Source organism: Mustela nivalis (assembly GCF_964662115.1).
Source record: "Mustela nivalis genome assembly, chromosome: 18".
Lineage (NCBI taxonomy): Eukaryota > Metazoa > Chordata > Mammalia > Carnivora > Mustelidae > Mustela > Mustela nivalis.
The window spans coordinates 35502099-35526066 of record NC_139037.1 but is presented as its reverse complement, the minus strand read 5'-3'; the positions used below and the strand labels follow the sequence as shown (position 1 = coordinate 35526066).

General features: G+C 36.6%; 1 protein-coding gene across 1 annotated transcript in view; it reads right to left on the bottom strand.

The window, feature by feature from the left end:
• Positions 1–1196: 1196 nt before the first annotated feature.
• VPS35 (VPS35 retromer complex component) overlaps positions 1197–23968 on the bottom strand; it is a 28837-nt gene continuing 6065 nt past the window's right edge. Inside the window, exons 2-17 of the mRNA XM_082711013.1 lie at positions 23668–23766; positions 22286–22382; positions 21139–21262; positions 20374–20556; positions 18254–18467; positions 16721–16804; positions 15938–16047; positions 11929–12025; positions 11674–11822; positions 9756–9963; positions 8274–8429; positions 6372–6494; positions 4111–4290; positions 3362–3601; positions 2751–2894; positions 1197–2158 (exon numbers count right to left, since the gene is read on the bottom strand). Coding sequence (XP_082567139.1) covers positions 1979–2158; positions 2751–2894; positions 3362–3601; positions 4111–4290; positions 6372–6494; positions 8274–8429; positions 9756–9963; positions 11674–11822; positions 11929–12025; positions 15938–16047; positions 16721–16804; positions 18254–18467; positions 20374–20556; positions 21139–21262; positions 22286–22382; positions 23668–23766 — 2388 coding nt within the window. The 3' untranslated portion in view covers positions 1197–1978. The remainder of the gene's footprint in view (positions 2159–2750; positions 2895–3361; positions 3602–4110; positions 4291–6371; positions 6495–8273; positions 8430–9755; positions 9964–11673; positions 11823–11928; positions 12026–15937; positions 16048–16720; positions 16805–18253; positions 18468–20373; positions 20557–21138; positions 21263–22285; positions 22383–23667; positions 23767–23968) is intronic.

The window sequence follows — 23968 nt, the reverse complement described above, 5'->3', positions numbered from 1 at the left end:
AAGATCAAGACACTAGCATGGGGGCGCCTGGGTGGCTCAGTGGGTTAAGCCGCTGCCTTCGGCTCAGGTCATGATCTCAGGGTCCTGGGATCGAGTCCCGCATCGGGCTCTCTGCTCAGCAGGGAGCTTGCTTCCCTCTCTCTCTCTCTACCTGCCTCTCCATCTACTTGTGATCTCTCTCTGTCAAATAAATAAATAAAATCTTTAAAAAAAAAAAAAAAAGACACTAGCATGGCTGAGTGAGGGCCCTTCCCCAAGTTCCTTATTGCCAACCTGTGCTGTCCTTAAAAAGTGGAAAGGGGAAAGCAAGCTCTCTGCGGCCTCTTTTAATAAAGGCACTAATGCCATTCATGAGATTCTGCCCTCATGACCAAAGCATCTTCCAAAGGCCCCACCACTCAACATCTTTGGGGGTCAGGTTTTCAACATTAATTTGGGGGGGTGGAGGGAGCCACAAACATTCAGACCACAGTATCTAACAAGTGCCAGACATCTATCAATGGCGGGGGGAGGGACAGATGGTGAGGTGTTAAGTGAGGCGGTCATCTAAAAATGCCCATAAATTTGCAACTTCTCACTTCAAGAGGTAGAGCTTAATTCCTCTTACCACTAAACTAGACTTAGTAACTCCCTTCTAACAAACAGAATAGGGCAAAAACAACAGTATGTTCCAAAGTCAGATCATAAAAAGGCATGTGGCTGCCTCTTTTGGATCACTCTAGGGAAGGCAGCTGCTATGCATGAGGACACTCATGCTGCCCTTGTAAAGGCCCACAAGGAGAGAGGAACAGAGGCCTCCAGGTAATGGTCATGTGAACGAGCCTGGACGCCAGCCCCAACCAAACCTTCAGATGGCTGCAGCTCCAGCCAAAATCTTGAGACACCCTAAGCCAGAACCACCAGCTAAGCTGCTCCTAAATTCCTAAGCCAGAAAACCATGAAATAAATGTTTGTTGTTTCAAGACACTAAATTAGCCTTCTGAGAGTTTATGTGGAGACATCATGCCTAGGAGAACAGGGTAAGGCCAAGGAAAGCAAATGGGTATAAACCAAAGAGCAGATGGTGCCTTGCTCAAGAAGTGCTTAAGTTGAGAATTGAACAAGCAAATGCTGTAATGTAAGATTGTCTATTAAACTCCACAGGCATTCTACTAGCTCCTTCTACACATCTAGCACGAAAGGGTTAAAGTCCAAAATTGTTAATAGCAACTTTATTGTTCCACTGGTGCAAAAAAAAAAAAAAATCATAATTGTATGATGCATTTCCCCTTAAATTTACAATAATGAAAGTTATACATAAATTATATCGATCACAAATTTCCTATTTTATACTATTTAGAACAAAATTATTTTGATAAATATGCCCAGAGGACACCATAGGTTCTTAATTGATGACTGAATCCAAATATGCAAAATAGAGCTTTTGGTGTTGACCATGGTGTTTTAAAATTCTCAAACATGCACTAATATATTCTAGTTTTAGGGAAAATATTACACATGGCCTTATCTTGCAATTAGGGAAAAGCCCAAGCTGAATTTCACATACAGTATCCCTTTCCTCTAAATTAATCGCAAATTGGACTAGAGAACAGAGAGACAGACACTTTCAAGTTAGTACTCCCAAGTAATGAAGGAAATTACACAACCAACAAAACGGAATAAAGGAAGAAGAGCTTCATTAGTAGCTGAGATAAGTGGTGGTTTGTTTCTGCTTTTTTATTTTAATAGACCACGTGAGTTTTAAATAGCAGATCAATCATGCTACCTGGGGTGATCAGACAGACTGAACACTTAGGAAGTGAATAACTTTATTAAGGTCCTGAAGGTGTCTGGAGGTGCTGGGTAAAACACATCACAGGTAAGAACAGGAAACCTACCTCAGCATTTCTGAAAGGCACAATCTATGGAAGGGAAACCTAGTATAATAAAACCCTTACTGGATGTACATGGAAAAGAGTATGGTGAGCCTGTTTCCTTTTTAAAGGATGAGACCTTCATAAATTGGCCCCTCAGATTCTGGCGATTCCCGCCTCAAACGCAAATGCTCCAGTGTGTTATGAAAATGTTTGTTAATCTGCTCTGTTTCTTCACTGGACTCAAGATTTGGAAGATCTTCTCGAATCTTTTGGATAAGCTGGTTCAAAACCTGAATTGTGACCTACAAGAGAATATGTACAGTTACATAATCAAGCATGTAGCATATAAAAAATATAATTCAATAAAAATGTTTTGAGATTCTTGTGTTACTCTCAACAGTCACCAAAGTAATTATAAAAAGAGAAATGAAAACATCATTCCTGGTTTGAGCAACTACTGGCAATTCACCAAAAAAACAAAAACAAAAACAAACAAACAAACAAAAAAAACAATAAATAAAAAACAAAGCATCATGAACCAATAAAAGAAAAGCAGTATTTTATTTAACCAACAAATCTTGACCAACACTGTATTACTGCTAAAAGGATATTCCATTTAGGAATTATTCTAAATTTGTACCTGATAACCAATCAGCCTATTGTGTGTTTTTCAAACAGACAGTGACTATTTTTTATAAAATATTCATGAGCAAAAGAGATGAGAATTTTCTTACACACAATGAATTCTTCTCTTAGAGAGATACATCTATAGACAGAAAAGGATACTAGAGAATGAAATTACCAAGATGATAAACTTTTCTATGTATCAAACCTCTGAAGAGCAGGATGGGAAAATATTATCTCACTAACAATATTTTATTATAGTTTACTTACCGCATCATTTTCCTTTTCATAAAAATAGATATATCTGTTCAGAATTTCTATAAAAAGTTGCACTTGTAAAGAGGGGTCCATGCACTGATTTGCTATTTTCAGAGCTTTTTTAAGGCATTCCATTACCCTCTTGCCTCCATGAAGCTAGAATAAAAGAGTGAAAGGGTTGAGGGTGGGGTGAGAGTCTATTAAAGAGATTAATGAATTATAAATGTCCCATTTCACACAAAGATATAAACATAACCCTACAGTGGCTCTTAAGGCATAAAACAAATTTAAATCCACCTCATTTTTTTTAAAGCACACAGCTATACTTTACAATTATAATTTGTTTTTACATATTTATATGTTAAATGTTTTATGCTTATCATATATACTTTTTAAAGACAGTGGTATAAACTTGCTATATTACCATATACTCAAAGTGGGGCTTCACCACAGGATGTGACTCTCTATACATTATACATTACTGTCCCTTTTATTTCTTTTAATTAACAAAGCTATTTCCTTTGTCCAAATGTTTCATCTCTAGCACACAAGGGCCATGGCAGCTATTCCCTCTTAACAATCCCCTTTCCTATAGCATGGTCAGGAATGACCTCCCTCCTTACCTCCTCTCCATTTTTGTCTGTGTTTCTGCCAGACCAGAAGAGATGTGCACAGGTGCTCACAGCTCGGCCCTGGTCAGGTTTCTTCAGAAGTTTGGATGCAGCAAGTGCACACTGAGTCCTCAAAGGTTCATGATTCTCTTCACTGAAGCACTTCATCCTCTCAAAAGTACCAATGATCAAGGTGATGGCAGCCAGCTGTGCTTTGGAATCACTGATTTCATCTTCATACAGAGAAAATGCCTGGTGAATAAGGAGGAAAAGAGACCTTACTACCATCGATTGGAGCACTTTCTAAAGTACTTCCCACCAAAACCCCCATCTTGTGAGATCCTCTGCAGTCGCTTCATATCACAACATGCTGACCCCTCCCATGGAGAGGAAAAAGACAGCTGATAAAGGAAAGAAACTGACAACCTGCAACAAGGAAACTTGTTTTATCTTTTGTTTAACCCAGAGTTCTCAAACTGAAATTAATAAAGGAACTCTTTACTCCATGAAACACTTATCCCAAGACCCACCTGGAAATCTTAAATCTCTTTATAGCACCTAGTAACTGATCTATTTTCCTGCTCCATACCAATCAATATAGTATTAAGTATTATAGTATTAAGGAGTTCCAAGATAGTGGGAAAGGAGTAGTTACAAATTCAGTGAAGAGAAAATCCATGTGCACTACCACTGTAAGTGCAACAGGAGACTGAACACAGCAAAACTGATTAAATAACACAGAAAGGAGAAAAGACCATCACCTGGGACATAAATTCGTACGCCACTGTTTCATGATTTTCAAAACCAATTTCTCCAGCAGCTAGAGCCCCTTGAAGAAAAAGTCTTAAGGGTAATTCTGCCAGCTCTGCTTTGATCAAAGCACTAATAGTCTGGTGAGCAAATGAAAAAATCTTCTGGCATTTCTTTTCCCATTTGTCATCCTAAAAGAGAAAAAATAGTTTCAATTACCTTAATTTCAAGATTAACTTGCTCAAGAATATTCATTTTATATGAAACTTCTATAGAACAAACAGGAAAAGCAGGAAAGCTGAGCTCAAGGTTCCACCATCCTCTTCCTCCATTTCATTTATGAAGCACACAAGTGAATCAAGCACATATTCACTTGTGCTTACTGGCTTTGTAATTTTTGTATATTTGGCATTTTGTTTTTTTCTCATCAGAAAATCAACACATATCCCAACTGCACAGAATTAGGAAAATAAACAAATAAATTTTAAAAACTATAATCATCCCTAAATCTACTACCCAGCAATAATCACTAATAACATTCTGATGTTAACACCTTTTTCCTATGCAAATGTAATGTAACTGAGATGTCTATTCTGGTTTTGTTTTCTACTTTGTAGTAACTCACCAGAAGCGTTAAATTGGGTTCATGCTGCATATATTTGCATCGAATTTCTTTTTCTTCACTTATTTTGTCTTAACAATTTTCCTCATGATACTAAGTTACTGGAAATCACTTTAATGACTAGAAAATACTTCACACACTGAATATAGCATAATTTACTTAACTATTTCCTTTTGGACATAATCTGTAATACCAATGAATACTAACGCTCTATACACACGCAGTTTACTGAATCCCTAATTATGTCTTAGTATAAATTCTTAGAAGTGGAATTATTAGTTCTTTTAAGGCTCTACTTACACACTGACAGTTTTTTAGAAAACCTATAGTATTTCACATGTCCACCACTACTAGTTGAGAATGAATCCCCATTACACCACTGCCACTGCAAACCTTCTTTTTCTTTTCTCTTTACCACTATGATTTCTAAAACAGAGGTTCATTGTTGAAATTACTAGTGAGGTTAAAGTTTATCCATGTTTGACCATCCAAATTTCTTATTAGAGCAATCAGTTCTTTCCATTTTTAAAAGAGGGTAATCATTATAGACTTGCTGCAAGGATTAAATGCAATAATCCAAGTATATAGATAGTCTTTGGCACAGTATATGGCACACAGAGAATGCTAGTTGCTAATTCCATTGTTACCAAACTCTATACAGAATGCTAGAAAAGGGACTACATGAGCAGGCGGCATAATATAAATTGGCCAAAAGCTGCTGTGTCAAGCTGGCAGGTATACGGTTCTCTATTTTTGGAAATGTAAGTTTACTGAGGTTTATTCGTTAACACTATCCTGACTGTCCAAATTTCAGGTACATCAGATTAAAGTATTTTCTATAAAACTATTGAAGACTTAAGCCATGATTCTGCTTAAAGAGTAAGTGCATAAAAATATACACAATTCATAAAATTATTCAACTTCAGGGTTTTGGAGAAAGGTTATAATGCAATGCTAGGCACTTTCATGAGTCAAAACTACCTTGAATTAGATCTCACCTGTTATGTACTTGCAACCTCTGCATGAAATTACTGTATCACTTTAGAACTGGTAAAGACTCTAAGAAAGTAAAATCATTCTTAAACTGAGGCAGTCTGAGCCAATTCTGTCATAAACTTACCAATGTTTCACAAATAATCTTTATTTTTTTAAGATTTTCAAGAATTTATGCATTCGAGACAGAAAGAAAGAGTGCATGCATGCACATGAGCAGGGGAGAGAGGCAGAGGGAGAGGGAGAGGCAGACTCCCCGCTGGGCCAGGACGACCCCTCTCACCACCCTCACACCCATGTAGGGCTCAATCCCAGGACCCTAGATCACGGCCTGAGTTGAAGGCAGAGGCTCAACCATCTGAGCCACCCAGGTACCCCTCAAGTAATCTTTAAATTACAGGAAAACTTTTGGCAGAAATCTGAACTGTTTTAATCTTTCATTTCTAAGTGTTTTTATGTGATCCCTCAGCTAGTATATGCAATCTACCAACACCATTAGGAAAACTTAATACAAGATGTATAATGAATGATTTATTGAAAGTGGAATTTTATTATACCACTATTTTTCAATGTTTGAAATTTTCTATAATAAATAATATACACACAGAAGAAGAAAAAAAGAAAACAAAGTAGTGACATACTTAAAAGTAAACCCACCACTTTAGAATTCTCTTTGTAGCGAAACGCCAGCTGATAAGCTGCAAATACCAAAGGTGGCAGTGTGAAGCGAATCCGCTGATTTCCACCAGCTCCAAAATGTTTTCGTGCTGTGTTTAAAATCTGACAAAAAAAACACAAAAACCCTAAACATTAATCTTTCCTGCACTATGCTTAATCATTTATAAAATCAAATGAGGGCTCTAAACACTGTTATTCCTAACATTTTTTGACTACATCTGATGTAGCAGGCTTTGCAATAGATGCTTTGTATTCTTTAATCTCATGGAGTCAATGTAATTGACATCACAACTGAGACAGACAGTAACCCCATTTCAAAAATAAAGAAGGCTGAGGTTCAAAGAGGCTGCATAATGTGTCCAGGGTTACACAACTAGGCTCTGAAGACAGACTTCTATTTAAAAGTAGATTCTAACACCTACTGCCTGAGTGACCCTGAGCAAATTATTTACCTTCTCTTAGCAGTAAAAGTTTCATTTGAAAAGCGCAGTGCTGGTTGTTATTGTTGTTGGGAAGATCAAGTAAGGCAAGTGAAGAGTTATAACACCTGACACAGGAAAGGGCGCAAGGGCTCAGAAAATGTTCGTTATTACTAGGACGCAAAATAGCTATGTGTGTATTGCTGGTATGCCTTACCTCCTGATTCAGAAAAAAAAAAATGACCATTAAAGTAAAAGGAAATGGCAATATACTTTAAAAGAGCCATTGTGAAATAAACGTCAGATTGTTTAAGAAAAACCACAAGGATTCATGAAATACTTTTTAATATGTGTGACACAATGTGTGACATATTCAGGTTTTGTGAAATTCTCTAACATAATAGAAGAGAACGCATTCCCCCTTGGGGAAATCAAAGCTAATGATCCTCCCTTAAAGGTCGTTCAGTGCACAGGCACAATCAATTGGCTACATGTGGAAGGCATACTTCCAAGCAACAAAAAGAGAAAACAAACGTAGGCACAGAAACATAAGGGAATCAGTTAAAATATCTGAACACTCAGCCAATCACTGCGTACAGATCACACACAGTGCACCGAGTGGGACACTGGAGTGCCCAGAATGTTTGTCAGGCCAAGTCAAAGACTATCACTGCCAGAAGAAGTCAGCTTCTTTTTCACCCTGCTTATGAAGCAGTACAAGAGTGTCCTATAACAAAGTCAACAGGAGAAAATCAGGACTCAACCTCAAATAAAAATGTTCCTCATTATATAAGCCTATGAATCCAACAAGTTAAACTACACTTTGCCCAAACAATAATTAGACTGCCATCTGTGCTACCTCTCATTAAAATAAATCATCCAGATCAGTCACCAACATTCCTACGCAGGCAACATGTTATTCATTTCACAAACATCTACTGAGACTAATGATAAAGAAAGGGAAAACCTCAACTGGTTGTTCTTTAACATGAAAAAAAGGTTAAGAAAAAGACCATTTGATTAAAGTCTTTTCATATATTTTCAATGTGGCAAACACATACAACTTTTATTTTCAAACCTTGGAAACATAAATACAACTGAATATAAGGACTGTTGCTTATACTTTAAATTTTACTATGATAAGCAACTGGACAATTCTAAAAGCAGCACAGTTCAAGAAGAAAATGAACATGGAATGAGTACTGAACATCCAACTAAAGGAAAATCGGTTTTCTGCAATTCTTAATAAGTCTTGAAAGAAACTAGAGCAACCAACTTGTTTCCCATAAGCTCACAATTATGCATTTCTATATAAAGTAAAACTCCATGAATATCACTTATCTCATTCAGTTGCAATTTTTTCAAAACCTTCTAAGACCATAGGGGCATCAGACCACTTGAGGCACATCTACATGGTTTCTCTAAAGCTATGAAGGTGTATGATAACTGAGTTAACTCATACCAAGTACTGCTGGTCGGGGTCCTCAGACCGCAGAAGATGAATGAATCTGCCCACAAGGCTCTGCTCATCAGCAAAGTCTTCAGGATCAGGATCTTCTATGGGCTGATCTGGCTGGTCCTGAATCAACGTGGATACCAAATTCATTATGGAATCCACCTGTAACATAAGAGGCAGAAATACACTGAGGTGAGACCATCAGCATGTAAAGTTACTATTAAGTGTTTCCAGTTAAAGACCCTAGATGTCCATCAACAGATGAATGGATAAAGATGATGGGTGTGTGTGTGTGTAATGGAATACTATGCAGCCATCAAAAGAAATGAAATCTTGCCATTTGCAATGACGTGGATGTAACTAGAGGGTATTATGCTTAGCGAAATAAGTCAATCGGACAAAAACAACGATCATATGATCTCCCTGATATGAGGAAGTGGAGATGCAATGTGGGGGGTTGGGGGGGTAGGAAAAGAATAAATGAAACAAGATGAGATCGGGAGGGAGACAAACTGTAAGAGACTCTTAATCTCACAAAACAAACTGAGGGTTGTGGGGGGGGGTAGGGAGGGGTCGTGGGGTTATGGACATTGGGGAAGGTATATGCTATGGTGAGTGCTGTGAAATATGTAAACCTGGCGATACACAAACCTGTACTCCTGGGGCTAATAATACATTATATGTTAACAGAAAAATTAATTTAAAAAAAAGGGTTTCCAGTTATGTAAAGTTAACCAGTATTAACATAATTCCTCTTATTTTAAGGTTTATGTATGCTAATACACATACAGACAAGAGTCTAGAAAGATACACCAAATATTAATTAATAGTAGTTATTCTCTTTCTGGTAGGATTATAGTTTTGTAATTTCCTCTTTATAGACCTCTAATTTACTTTTTTGTAGCCCACACTTATTTTTTACTTTATTAACATATAATGCATTTTTGTTTTGGGGTACAGGTCTGTGATCCATCAGTCTTACACAATTCACAGTGCTTACCATAGCACATACCCTCCTCAATGTCCATCACCCAGCCACCCCATCCCTACCATCCCCCTCCACTCCAGCAATCCTCAGTTTGCTTCCTGAGATAAATAGTCTCTTATGGTATGTCTCTATACACTTCTAATTTCTAATTTATATAATGAGTAAGCTCATCGTAACCTTTTTAAATTTTTATTATCATTTTTTTAAGATTTTATTTGACAGAGAGAGCATGCACATGCAGGGTGAACAGCAGGCAGAGGAAGAAGCAGGCTCCCCACCAAGAAGGAAGCCCGACACGGGGCTGGATCCCAGGACTCTGGGATCATGCCCTGAGCTAAAGGCAGATGCTTAACTGACTGAGCCACCCAGGCACCCCATAATCTCTTTTTTTTAATATTAAATTACACTCTTCTTCTGTTTAATGTGTGAGTCTCAGGATCTAAAATCATTACTACGTTGTCTCAGTTTTCCTAATATATAGCACACTGGTATTCTCTTACCTGGTCTTGAGAGACAATTTCTGTGTTATAATCCAGAACATTACTAAGCACATAACAACTCATGCTCTTTCTGGACTCATAGTCAAAGTACTCAAAAAGTGGGTGAAAATGTTTTAATTTCAAGACTGTTAAAATATTGTTGTAAGTGTCAACAGGTATCTTCAAAAGTCTGGTGAGCTCCTTTGAAACTGCACTACTGGTAGCAATACTACAAAAAGAAAAACAACAGCTCTTTAATGAGTAAAATTAACTTTCTCTATATACAAACATACTGATTGCATAGAAACTTGAAGGTTTTCATTTATACATTAAAACAAAGAGGTCAGGTAAATCACACCATCTCAAAATACTCCAATGACCTTCTGAGAAGATGAAGATGCCTATCTAAACACAAACATATACTCACCTCTTAAAATTCTGTTAATACAAAATAAGATGTAACAATATCTTACCAGTTGTACAGCTGGAGTTAAAATTACTGTGTAGAATTTGACATTTTTAGGAAAGCATTTTAAGTGGCAGTTAGGTTGCTAGGCAGCCAATCAACACTGTATATTCATGATGAAAATAAGTAGGGAGAAAAATCCATGCAAAACTAGCAACTCCACAAAACAGAAAAAAAAAAAACTGCTTCTTTTGCATCAGATGCTGGCACTCAAGGAAAAGCAGGATGAATTTAAAGTAGCAGCTCACAGGAGCATTCTGTGGAGATGAGGCATACCTGGGCATTTATAAGATCTTTAGAGGTAGGGATTTCTAATTCTTTGTCTAATTTTACTTTAAAACTTACTTGGTGGGAGAATATACCAACACATGATTTAATTTTCTCTCACATTTAACATTCGAGATCTGGAATGTTTTTCAGTTCACAAAAAATGGAAGTAACCAAAAGGCGGCGGGATGGTGAATAAAAAGAGTTATAGGGAAATAAGAAATCCTCCTAATGTGGCTCAACCACAAGAAGGGAGATGAAAAAGAAAAAGATTATATGAGGCAAAATTATGAATAATAAGGATAAGGGAAAGGGACTAGCTTGACCCCATGTTCAGATGCAATACAAGACAGACAACGAGGGGACTGCTGAGGAAAAAAGATAAAGGGATCAGAATTACGCACAGTGGCCACTAGAGGATGCCACAGACTAGGACAGCACCCTGAGGCTCTCAATTAGCAACAAAATAGACTATTTTCCTAGATGGTATCAAAATTAAAGGTCAAATAGAGAAGTATTTTAAGCCAATTTAATTTCCACACCTTAAATATACATATGCTCCTAATTTTTAAAAACATACTCATCTCTAGGAAACCACTTCCTATAGAAACACTGCTTAACATAAACACAGCTGACCCATGAATATGGATTTGAGTAGTGCAGGCTGACTTATACATGAATATTTTTCTACAAATACAGTACAATAAAATGTATTTTCTCTTCCTGTAGTATTTTAAACAACATTTTCTTCTCTCTAGTTTACTTAATACTATGTTGAATGTACAAAATATGTGTTAATTGACTGTTACTGATAAGACTTCTGATCAACAGTAGGCTTTTAGTAGTTAAGTTTTAGGTAGTTAAAAGTTATAAGCAGTTTTTCAATTGCACAGGTCAGTACCCCTAACCCCAACATTGTTCTAAGGTCAACTATTAACTTCCTTACTAATTTGAAAACTAACTCATTCATATAATCAAAGGGGTTTGAAATGGAGAGACTCTGGTCCATAGACTACTTCTAGTCCTTGAGTGCCACTACTTGATCAAGGTATACAACCAAGAAATTGATTGCTACTTTCTGCACTGATTAACACCAAGCATACCAATCTAACAAATGCTAACATTTCAAAAAGCAATTAAGAAACACAAGTCTAGGATTAAAAAGTGCTTGATGAGGGTTTTTATAAAAATATAACTTTGACTTACTGTTCAAGGTTGAGCTTATTAAATATTTCCACTGTAGTTTCTAGAACTTTATCAACATAGTCCACACGATCAGGGTAACACTTCATAGCAAGATTAATGAGAGAAACTTGTAAAGATACAACATCCTCTGAAGGCATGTCTTGTCTAGACTGAAATGTTGAGAAAACCACAAAATTTATCTTAAACAATCACAAAAGGATCTACCAGCTCAGAAGTTTCAAAGTTTTGAGAATGTAGGAGAAAAGCCATACAAACCTGTATTACTGTAGCCACCTGCTGTGAAAATATGTCAAAAAGTTTAATATCTGCTGGGATTCCAGGTCCATCTTCACGGTGGGCAAACAACGCTAATCTGAAAAAGAAAATAATCTTTATTTCAACAAATACAGGGATTTAGGTAGTGGGATTATGGATGACATTTATTCTTTACACTTTTCTATATTTTCTACAAGGTATTTCTCCTACAACATTAAAAAAGATTTTTAAAAAGGACACGGAATGGAGCTGATCATTCCCTCAATTCACTTTTTTAATAAGTTTTTAATTCCATTAGAATTAACAGTGTTATGTTAGTTTCAGGTGTACAATACAGTGATTCAACACTTCCACACATCACCCATTGCTCATCATGACAAGTGCACTACTTAATCCCCATCACCTATTCCCCCATACCCCACACTGACTTTCCCTCTGGTAACCATCAGTTTGTTCCCTAGAGTTAAGAGTCTGTTCCTTGGTTTGTCTCTCTTTTTTTTTTCCCTTTGTTCATTTGTTTCTTAAATTCCACATGAGTGAAATCATATGGTATTTGTCTTTCTCTGCCTTACTTAAGCTCAGCACAATACTCTCTAACTCCATCCATGTCACTGAAAATAGCAAGATTTCATTCTTTTTATGGCTGAATAACATCCCATTACTTATATACCATGTCTTCTTTATCCATTCATCTATCCACAGACACTTGGGCTTCTTCCATAATTTGGCTTTTGTAGGGAATGCTGCTATTAACACAGGGTTGCATGTATTCCTTTGAATTAGTGTTTTTGTGTTTTCTGGGTAGATATCAAGTAGTGTGATTGCTGGATCATAGGGTAGTTCCATTTTTAAGTTTCTGAGGAACCTCTACACTGCTTTCCACAATGGCTACACCAGTCTGCATTCTCACCAACAGTGAAAGAGGGTTCCTTTTTCTCCACATCCTCGGCAACACTTGTCATTTGTGTTTTTCATTTTAGCTATGCTGACAGGTATGAAGAGATAGAACTATTTTAGTTTTGATTTGCATTTCCCCTGATGATAAGTGATGTTGAGCATCTTTTCATGTGTCTGTAGGCCATCTGGATGACTTCTCTGGAGAAATGTCTATTCATGTTTTCTGCCCATTTTTAAGTCAGATTATTTGGTTTTGGGGTATTGAGTTTTATCAGCTTTTTATATATTCTGGATACTAACCATTTATCGGATATGTCATCGCAAATATCTTCTCTCATTCAGTAGGTTGCCTCTTAGTTTTGTTGACCACTTCCTTCATTGTGAAGAAACTTTTTATTTTGATGTAGCCCCAATAGTTTATTTTTGCTTTTATTTCCCTTGCCTCAGGAGACATATCTAAGAAAATGTTGCTATGACCAATGTCAGAGAAATTACTGCCTGTGCTCTCTTCTAGGATTTTTATGGTTTCAGGTCTCACATTAAGTTCTTTAATCCATTTTGAGTTTATTTTTGTGTATGGTATAAGTGGTCAATTCATTTTTAACTGAACAGTTTTGTCAATGATGTCATATTTCACTGAATTCTTACTATATGCCATATTTTAAACCATACATAAGATTTTTAACAGCCTGATTATGCCATAGTCTTTGAAACTTAATCAAGTAGATCACAGATAAAAATGCATTAAAGGGACAAACATATTTGACAACCATGATTTTAAAGAGCAATTTTTAAAAGATAAATCCCCTTATAGCTTCCATTAAGAGTATGCCCAATTCAGGGGCATTTGGGTAGCTCAGTCAGTGAAGCATCTGCCTTCCCCTCAAGTCATGATCTCAGGGTGCTGCGACTGAGTCCCACATTGGGCTCTCCACTCAGTGGCGAGTCTGCTTCTCCCTCCCCCTCTGAGATCCTGCTCCCTCTTCGATCACTTTGCTCTCTGTCAAATAAATAAACGAAATCTTTAAAAAAAAAAAAAAAAGAGTATACCCAATTCACATATAATTCTTGCTGTCCAGATTTAAACTAGTGATTTGGAGAATCTGCTACATCTTAGACTTTAATAACTTAGGTATTTAAAATCTAAAAAAAAGGAGTGCCTGGGTGACTCAGTGGTTAAGTGTCTGCCTTCATCTCAGATCATGATCCCAGAGTCCTGGGATCGAGTCCTGAATCGGGCTCCCTGCTTGGCAGGGAGCCTGCTTCTCCCTCTCCCACTCCCTCTGCTTGCATTCCCTCTCTCGCTGTGTCTCTCAAATAAATAAAATCTTTAAAAAAAAAAATTAAATATATATATATATATATATGAATCAAAGTATTTGCAGAAATAAATCTTCACTTGGGTTCCTGGTTTCATAAGGTCAATGATGTGTAAGCTAATGAGTAGGACACATGTTATATACTAGCACTCAGCACAGTTGCCAAGCAGACACTCTTTAGAGTCATTATCGAAAGCCAAGTTTATTATTTTTAACCAAGACCAATGCTGAAAGAAATAAAATTTAAACCTAAGGGGCATATACTAAACATATTTAATACTTCAAAACTCTTTTTTAAAAAAATATAATGATAGAATGATTACCTGAACATTCTTTTTTGTTAAAATTTTTTAAAATTATTTACTTATTTATTTGAAAAAGAAAGAACGAGCAAGAGAGAGCACAAGCCAGGGGAGGGGCTGAGGGAGAGGAAGGAGTAGATCCCCTGCTGAGCAGAAAGCCTGATGTGGGACTCAATCCCAGGACCCTGGGATCACAACCTGAGCTGAGGGCAGACCCTTAGCCAACTGAGCCACCCAGGTACCCTTACCTGAACATTCTTTTCTTTTTTTTTTAAAGATTTTATTTATTTATTTGACAGACAGAGATCACAAGTAGGCAGAGAGGCAGGCAGAAAGAGAGAGAGAGAGAGAGGAGGAAGCAGGCTCCCTGCAGAGCAGAGAGCCCAATGTGGGGCTCGATCCCAGGACCCTGGGATCATGACCTGAGCTGAAGGCAGAGGCTTTAACCCACTGAGCCACCCAGGCACCCCCCTGAACATTCTTTTCAAAATTTATTTTAGATTTTATTTATTTGAAAGAGTGAGCAAGTGAGAGAACATGAGCAGGAGTGGGGCAGAGGGAAAGAGAGAAGCAGACTCCTTGCTGAGCAGGGAGCCCAACAAGGAGGGGTTCAATCCTGGGACTCCAGGATCATGACCCATGCCAAAGGCAGTCATATAACAAACTAGTCACCCAGGTGCCCCTTTACCTGAACATTCTTAATCATCTGTATCTAATGGCTACTTGATAAAAGAGACTCCAAATCAAATTAGTGCCCCATAAAAAGTAAATTTCATTACCGTAAAAAACAAATTTTGTTCTTTGAATATGTAAGAGTTAAATAATGGTTCTGTATGACATTGCCAACTAAATGTCTAGATTAAAAATATTCATTATCAGGTGCCTCGGTGGCTCAGTTGGCTGAGCGACTGCCTTCAGCTGAGGTCATGATCCCATGGTCCCAGGATCAAGTCCCCCAGCCCTAGGATTGAGTCCCACATCAGGCTCCCTGCTCAGCAAGGAGTCTGCTTCTCTCTCTGACCCTCCCCTCTTTTATGCTCTCTCTCTCTCAAATACATAAAATCTTTAAAAAAAAAAAAAAAAAAAAAGAATGTTTAGGGGCACCTGGGTGGCTCAGTGCCTTAAGCCTCTGCCTTTGGCTCAGGTCATGATCTCAGGGTCGTGGCATCGAGCCCCACATCAGGGAGCCTGCTTCCCCTTCTCTCTCTGCCTGCCTCTCTGCCTACTTGTGATCTCTGTATGTCAAATAAATAAATATAATCTTTAAAAAAAAAAATATTCATGATCTCCATGCCTCCTGCTAAACCTCCTTCATGCCTAAGCTAGGCAAGCACCTGGTAGATACTCATACTTACAGAACCAAACTGTTCATAGTGTAACTGCCTTAAAATCATTAATATAATAAAGATGTAACAGAAGTAATTCACAAAAATGTTTTAAATTCATTAGTCCCTGGTCAGAACACTACCCTCCAATGTTGGAAGCACTTACCTATCAATTAAAGCAATGATTATGTTCTTGACATTTACATTTTGGTGTAACTCAGCACAGGCCCGGAGAAAAGGATTCAAAGTTTGAAGGTGGAATTCATCAGGGAAAACCTGAAAATCAAACAATAACTAATTGACACAAGTAAAAGTATTTCACATTATAATCTGTATGGTATCTTTATGGTAAATGTATCTGTATGTATCTTTATGGTAAAGTTCATATTTGTGGAAACAATGATTTTAATCTTATACAACTAAATTCAAACACATTACTTTTGAGTCTCTTTAAACATTAAACCCAAGTAAAAATAATCCACTAGACAAACTACATCTACAATTAAACTAAAACTAGTGAGAACTAGAGAACTTGGAGGCCTCTCTTTCCCACATTTTGAGGGGAGAAAACATATCAATACAAAGACCAAGTTATCAGTACGAGAAAATAGTTCTTTTTAATCAGGACAGCTTGTTTTTTTTCCTTTCTTTTTTTAAGACTTATTTATTTTAGGAAGAGTGAGTGAGTATGGGTGAGCATACACATGTGGGGGGGAGGGGCAGATGGAGAGGGAGACCAGCAGCCGACTCCCCACTGAAACAGGAGCCCCACATAGGGCTTGATCCCAGGACTCCCAGATCCGAAATCGAGAGACAGATGCTCAATCCACTGAGCCATCCAGGCACCTCAGGATAGCTTCTCTTCTAATCTATCAAGACTTTTTTTCAAAACAATGAAAATTAATGAAGGACGAAATGAGTTATTTATAAAATGAATGTCCTCACTTACCTGAATAATACACTCCATAAGATATTCTTGAGCCAATGCATCCCTACAATTCACAACTTGCTCCAATATGCCAGTCAAAACAATCTAAAAGAAAAAGGTAAGAGTTAAAATGTTATTTTTAAGTCCTAAGAAACTCCTTTAATAACATATTTAAGCTATTAATTTGAGAATCTTATTTTAGATTTTTCCAATTCATACTTACTTTTTAAATTAAACTTCAACATTTTACAGAAGCATTATTTTATTTTTTTGAAACAGAAGAATTTTTTTAAAAAATTTAAATAAATTCTGGACTTCTACTTAATAAGTCATTTAGGATAAAGTTTAGGAATTTTTTTTCCTTTATGATTTGTGCCTTTTGCGTCCTAAGAAACCTTTGCCTAATCTAACATTATAAAGATATACTTTGAGGGCGCCTGGGTGGCTCAGTGGTTAAGCCGCTGCCTTCGGCTCAGGTCATGATCTCAGGGTCCTGGGATCGAGTCCCGCATCGGGCTCTCTGCTTGGCGGGGAGCCTGCTTCCTCCTTTCTCTCTCTCTCTGCCTGCCTCTCTGCCTACTTGTGATTTCTCTCTGTCAAATAAATAAATAAAATCTAAAAAAAAAAAAAAAAAAAAAAGATATACTTTGTATTTTTTTCCTAAAAGTTTATAGTTTTAGGTTTTATATTTAGGTCTGTGATCCATTTTTTGAGTTTTTCTGTATGGTATGAGAATGGGTCATAGTTCAAGGGTCTTGTTTGCACACAGATGTCTAATTTTTCCAGAAACACTTGCTGAGAAGGTTAAGATTACATTTTTATCAAAAGTAACATACTATATGTATGTGAGCCTAGTTTGGACTATCTTTTCCAGGGCTGACAAATCCAGTTCAATGTCTGCTTTTGTAACTGACTCCCATATTGTCTGTTACTGCTTTTCACTACAGCTGTTTACAGAGTTTACAGAGTTTAGTAGCTGCAACAAAATCAAACATTTTCCTTTATAGGAAGAGTCCTTTATAGGAAGAGTTTATCAATCTCTGCTTAACTCCCCCCCCACCGATTTATTTATCTCTTCCACCAACATCACATTCTTTTTTTTTCTTTTTTTTTTTTTTTTTTTATTTATTGAACAGACAGAGACCATAAGCAGGCAGAGAGGCAGGCAGAGAGAGGGGGAGGCAGGCTCCCTGCTGAGCAGAGAGCCCCATGCGGGGCTGGATCCCAGGACCCTGGGATCATGACCTGAGCTGAAGGCAGAGGTTTTAACCCACTGAGCCACCCACGCACCCCCCAATATCACATTCTTAATGCACCTTTAGAGTAAACCTGGAGTAAAATACAGTCAATCTCAATTTAAGAAAAATTGGTATCTTAATAATATTGAGTCTTCCAATCCACAAATAAAAACTGAAAATATATCTTTCAATTTACTTGTCTTTAATTTTAAAGTGGTTTTTAATGTAATATTATTTAATAAAAATATTTTAATTTTAAAAATCAGACTTCAATTTATATCTCATAGGAAAAGGTGACAAGTAAAAGGATATACACCTGTTTGTAACGTTCCACATTCACACCTTCCAACTGACTGAGGCGCACCAAATTTGTTCCCACCAAAATTCTCAGTTCTTGTCTTTCTCGTTCTCTTTTCTCTCTATCTCGGCTATGTCCCTGATGTTGCATTCGCACCCAGAGCTTGTTCATCTCTGCAAAGTTAAGTAGTACAAAATCCATGGAATCACTTATGTCGCCAGTTGTTTCTTCACTGCAAAGAGAGAGTTGAAACAATCTTTACATACACTATTTACACTAGAGGACCATCTTACTGTTACTGTTCACCTTTGTGCGTTTCATTCTTGTCTCTTTAATACACCGATATTTCATAGAAGAAACTTTAAAATTCACTGGCTTAGTGTTCAATTTCAAGGGAAAGAGACTCAAGAGAAAAAAGATAACAGGGAAAGGACACAGAACAAGTGTAAAAGAACAAAAAACTTTCCCCCATTCCCTATCCTAGGTCAACTTGTTCTCACAGCAATTACATTAATTCAGAAAGCCTTTTAAAAAAATGATACTTAAAATGTACTGCTAACTAAATCATTTTTTAAAAGATTTTAAATTTATTTATTTGACGAGAGAGAGAGAAGAGAGAGCGCGCACTCGCGTGTGCACAAGCAGTGGGGAGGAGGGGCTGATGCAAAGGGACAAGCAGACTCCGTGGTGAGCACAGAGCTGGATGTGGGACTCAATACCAGGACCCTGGGATCACGACCTGAGCAGAAGGCAAACGCTTAACCTCTGAGCCACTCATGTGCCCTAACTACATCATTTTACTGTTGAGCATTTTATGTTTTCAATTGGAATATAAGCTTTGAGAGGGAAGAAACCATGTATTTCCTGCTTATTTTTCATCTGCTAGGATAGGGAACATAGTTTTCAAAAATTTGTAATGATTGCCTAATTAAATGCTTAAGATCTGCAGTCAAATCGTAATAAAACAAAGAACCTCACCATCTTCTCACATTGTTAAATTTTTACCTTTTCTATACCATTTAACTTTACATGAATGGTAAATTTTTGTATTTTTTCCTCTTAAAAAGGAACTGATACAGAAATACTAAAAACTACTGAACTGTACACCTTAGAAATAAATGAATAAACGAACTTGAAGAAGGAGCGCCTGACTGGCTCAGTCACTAGGACATGGGACTCTTGATCTCAGGGTCCTGGGTTCGAGCCCCATGATGGATGCAGAGATTACTTAAAAGAACATTTTTTTTTTTAAATAAATAAACTTAAACAAAAGGAATTAAGTTCCTCTATCTAGGAACTCTGCACATAAATAGTTCACCTAGTTGGTTGCAGACCAGCTAGCTGACCATCTACCCCTATGGAAATACAAGTGCAATGGACGTGGATACTGGAACACTGGTCACACCAGAGACAGGGCTCTTATTCTGAAAGGCTTTTGTTTTTTCTGTTTTGGAGTTAACATGTAATTTGTGTATAGAGATAATTTAAAACACTTATATCCAGGGTATCTAGCAGTCCATAAATGAAAAAAACTGGTAAGACACATTCAAGAAACAACATGAAAATTAGCTAGTTCACAGAGTAAGTTAAGGATATGTCACTATTCATCACAAATATAACTTCAAAATATAACCCATTTTATTTTATTTTATTTTTAAAGATTTTATTTATTTATTTGACAGAGAGAGATCACAAGTAGGCAGAGAGGCAGGCAGAGAGAGAGAGAAAGGAGGAAGCAGGCTCCCCGCCAAGCAGAGAGCCCGATGCGGGACTCGATCCCAGGACCCTGAGATCATGACCTGAGCCGAAGGCAGTGGCTTAACCCACTGAGCCACCCAGGCACCCTATAACCCATTTTAAAAAATCAAATCTTCAAAGAATACTTAATGTAATGGGAAAATGCTCTCATAAAATTATGTTTAATGAAAAAAGCAGGTTCTAAGAATCTACAATTTTTAAAAGAGCACATTTTGCATCATACCCCATATGCTAAAGAAAATATCTACATGAAATGCTACATAAGTACTGGCTGTGGGTGGGAGAAATATTGATTTTTTTTCTCCATACACTTTTCTATTCTTCTTATATATTCTACAACAAGAAGTATAACAACTAAATCAAAAGAGAAAATCACTTACTCTGTTGGCTCTCCTTCATCAGGCAAGATGTTTCTGGTACACTGAAGAAGATAGTTCCGAAGAAATAAACCTCTCAAAGGATGCTGCACACCCCGACACATTTCTACCAAGTCTTTCAAAATATCTTTCCTGGACTGAGGAAATGACTTGACATATACAACTCCAACTGTGATCAACAGATAACTAGGGGAATTATAAGGGAATATCTGATTAAAATATTAATAAACAAATAAATACTCAAGTCAAGAATTTGATTATGTCTAAACATACTGAATCCAAACATATTAAGCAAGACAGGGACCAGGTTTTCTTCTGCACAATGAAAAAATACCTAATTTAAAATATAACCACTCCCACTCACTGACCCTCCCCCAATCTATGTATGTATTTACATGCAAATTATATACATATATATTTATATACATATACAAATATATGTGTACATACAAGTATATAAATATGTACACAAATACATATATACATACATAAGTATCATTATCACCTTTAAACATACTAGTAAGAGTTGTCACATTAATTTCTCTAGTAGTCAAGGCATTAAACAAGAGTATGTCTACTTTTTCTATTTCCAAAAATCCTCAATTATCCATATAAAAAGTAAAATTAATTATACCTTAAAACCTTTAAAGAAAACCCAGAATACCTACCAAAAAGTTACTCTCAACTTGTTAAGAAATTAAAGAATCTTAGAATTGGTTTTTAAAAATCAAAGTGGAAAATGCAGATATCCAATTCTCAATTACTTACAGCCTTGGGATAATGTTTCCAGCATACTGTACAAGTTCATAAAGATCTGCCACTTTTCTTCCTTTAGCAAATTCATCTGTCAGGTAGACTTCCAAGTAGTGTAATTCATCAGAAATAGCCATATCTTTTAATTACAATTAAGGACTCAAATAAAGCTAAGCCAACCTAGGCAATACTCTGGAACTTTTTGGAGTCATTACACTATTGGGCAGCTATCTTAAATGTTAGTCCTTTAAGAGAACATGTTTAAATGAAGGCAGAATTTCATTTAGGCTTTCCTTACTTTAAAATAAGTGTTTTTATTCACTTACATGCAGAATTTAAAAAACAAAACAAATGAGCAAAGAGAAAAAAAAAGAGAAACAAACCAAGAAAGAAACTCTTAACTACGGAGAACAAACTGATGGTTACCAGAGGGGAGGTCAGTAGGGGATGGATGAAATAGGTAATGGGGAATAAGAAGGGCACTTGTGATGAGCACCAGGTGATTCAAATAAAAAAACTTAAAAAGCAAATAAATGAAATAAAATAAAATGCTTAAAAAACTGAATAAGGCTTTTTAAAGATGTCCAGTAAAGCGAAGCAGTAAAAATAAGGATTACCCATCAGACTACTAGAGGGTTGTTGGTTTTTTTTAAGATTTTATTTATGTATTTGACACAGAGAGACAGACAGTAAGATAGGCAGAAGGAGCGGGAGAAGCAGGCTTCCTGCTGAGCAGGGAGCGAGATGCAGAGCTTGATCACAGGACCCTAGGATCATGACCGGAGTCGAAGAGAAACACTTATGGACTGAGCCACCCAGGTGCCCCAACAAGAGGGTTCTGAAATGGCGAATCACTGAATTCATTTTCATTTTGGAGTCCTGCATGACAAATATCTAAGCATTAAAGAACCAACTGCCTAAAAGCCTCAATATCCTTCATGAAGGGAATAAAAATTAAAATATAGCAACAAAGAAGCTTAAACATAGAAAAACGGTTTCTGTTATTAAGTTTTTCTTTTTCTCATAAAACTTACATGGAGGAGTACTATTTGGTTAAGACAATGAAAAATAATGTAACAGCAGAAAAACACAAGAAGAAATAAAATATGGCCTCATCAAGAAAAAAGTATGATCAAAATGGTCTTCAACATTCAAAAGATACAAAGTTCATAGTAGCTCTTTGGTGATAACATAGAAGTCCGGAGCTCACCAAGCATATTAGAAGCATGTTTCAGAGCATCCATAAGCTTGTTTTTGTCCTACAGAAATACCAAGAAAATTGATGGGAATGTTTAATTTAAGTAAACATTTAATTTGGATTTGTTACACAGTATATAGCACTTAAATTATTTCAATCACATAACAATCAGGTTTAGTTTCACCTTGACTTCTCTATAAAGAAAAAGATTCATGGTTCCTCATCCAGACTGCAAAGCTTAGCAAGTCTTATGTAACTAGGACTATAAACTTCCTGGCATAACTCTAATCTTTCAAATCTCTAGTGACTATAAAAGTAACTCCATTAATTCACACTTACCTGTAATCAAGGCAGATGGCATATTAATTCTTTTAAAGCAAGCTACTATCCTGACAATGGCTTTGTCATAGGTAAAGACTCCTCAGAGATGTCTGAATTGATCATCCCTGTCTCTAAGTATGCTTTCCTCCTCACAATGCCCATGTGTCCCACTGAACACATATATGAAGACAATGCCTTTAAATACAGGAAACAATATTCATACTCAGAAAGAGACAGAAACAAGCAATAACCAAGTTCCATACCCACTCATTTTCTGCATTCCAAGACATTTTTTTGCAAGGAAAAAATACAATACATATAATATTGTTATTGCTGGTTAAAACAGCATATTACAAAGCTTTAGAAATTGTGAGACATTTTACAAAGGTAAGATATCATCATCAGAGCAACTTAGAACTTGAAGTACCAGCCTATTTGGTTCCATTTCTTAAATTTTAATGCAGAAATTCTATAGTTTCTACACAGATTACTTCCTACGCTGTCTTTTAGAATATGACAACACAGAAATTGGTGTAAGTATAATTTTCAAGCCAGTTGCTATAATGTGTGTGTATATATATATATATATAGATATATATTTATTCAGGATGGAAACAACAGACTTCAAGATAGAAAAAACCCAAAAAATCCAAAATGAAAGCATTTAAATACATTCATTCAACAAATATTAGGTGCTCATTATATGTCAAGTACTTCTCAGGTTTGAGGTATAGAAGCAATGACACTAGTAACTGAATCAGATATTGGTATGTTGATAGAAGGCAGGGTCTCTTGTCCTCGGGGAGCTTCCATTCTGGTAGGGAAGACAGACATTCCCAAATCATAAATGCAAATGCAAGTAAACAGGGCTCTGTGCTGGAACTATTCCATGCAGTGCTTGAAGGAGGTGAGATGCAAGATGTATGCCAGAAGACACTGAAGATTACATTTAGTAGAAGCACTGGTGCTATACAACCTTACAAAACATACAGATTGTATTTTGCCTCCCATATTGACATTCTTACCAGGCATCTCTTCATCTGGAATGACTGGACCTTCACAGCCTGTATGGCTTCATCCAAGAGCTTTTCCTGCTCATCCTGAGGTGACTGCTGTGTTGTAGGCTGAAAAATAAAAAAATACTCCCAATTAATGTCTCATTAGCACTCTCTTCTAAAATAATCCATTATTTCTGTACTTCTAGATATAGCCCTTCTCCAAGGCTTTCATAAAAGGCACATTCCAGATCTCAGACCTGTTTATTTATTTTTGACAATTATTGAACAAGAGCTATACCCAGTCACCCAAGTTAATAGCATAATAATC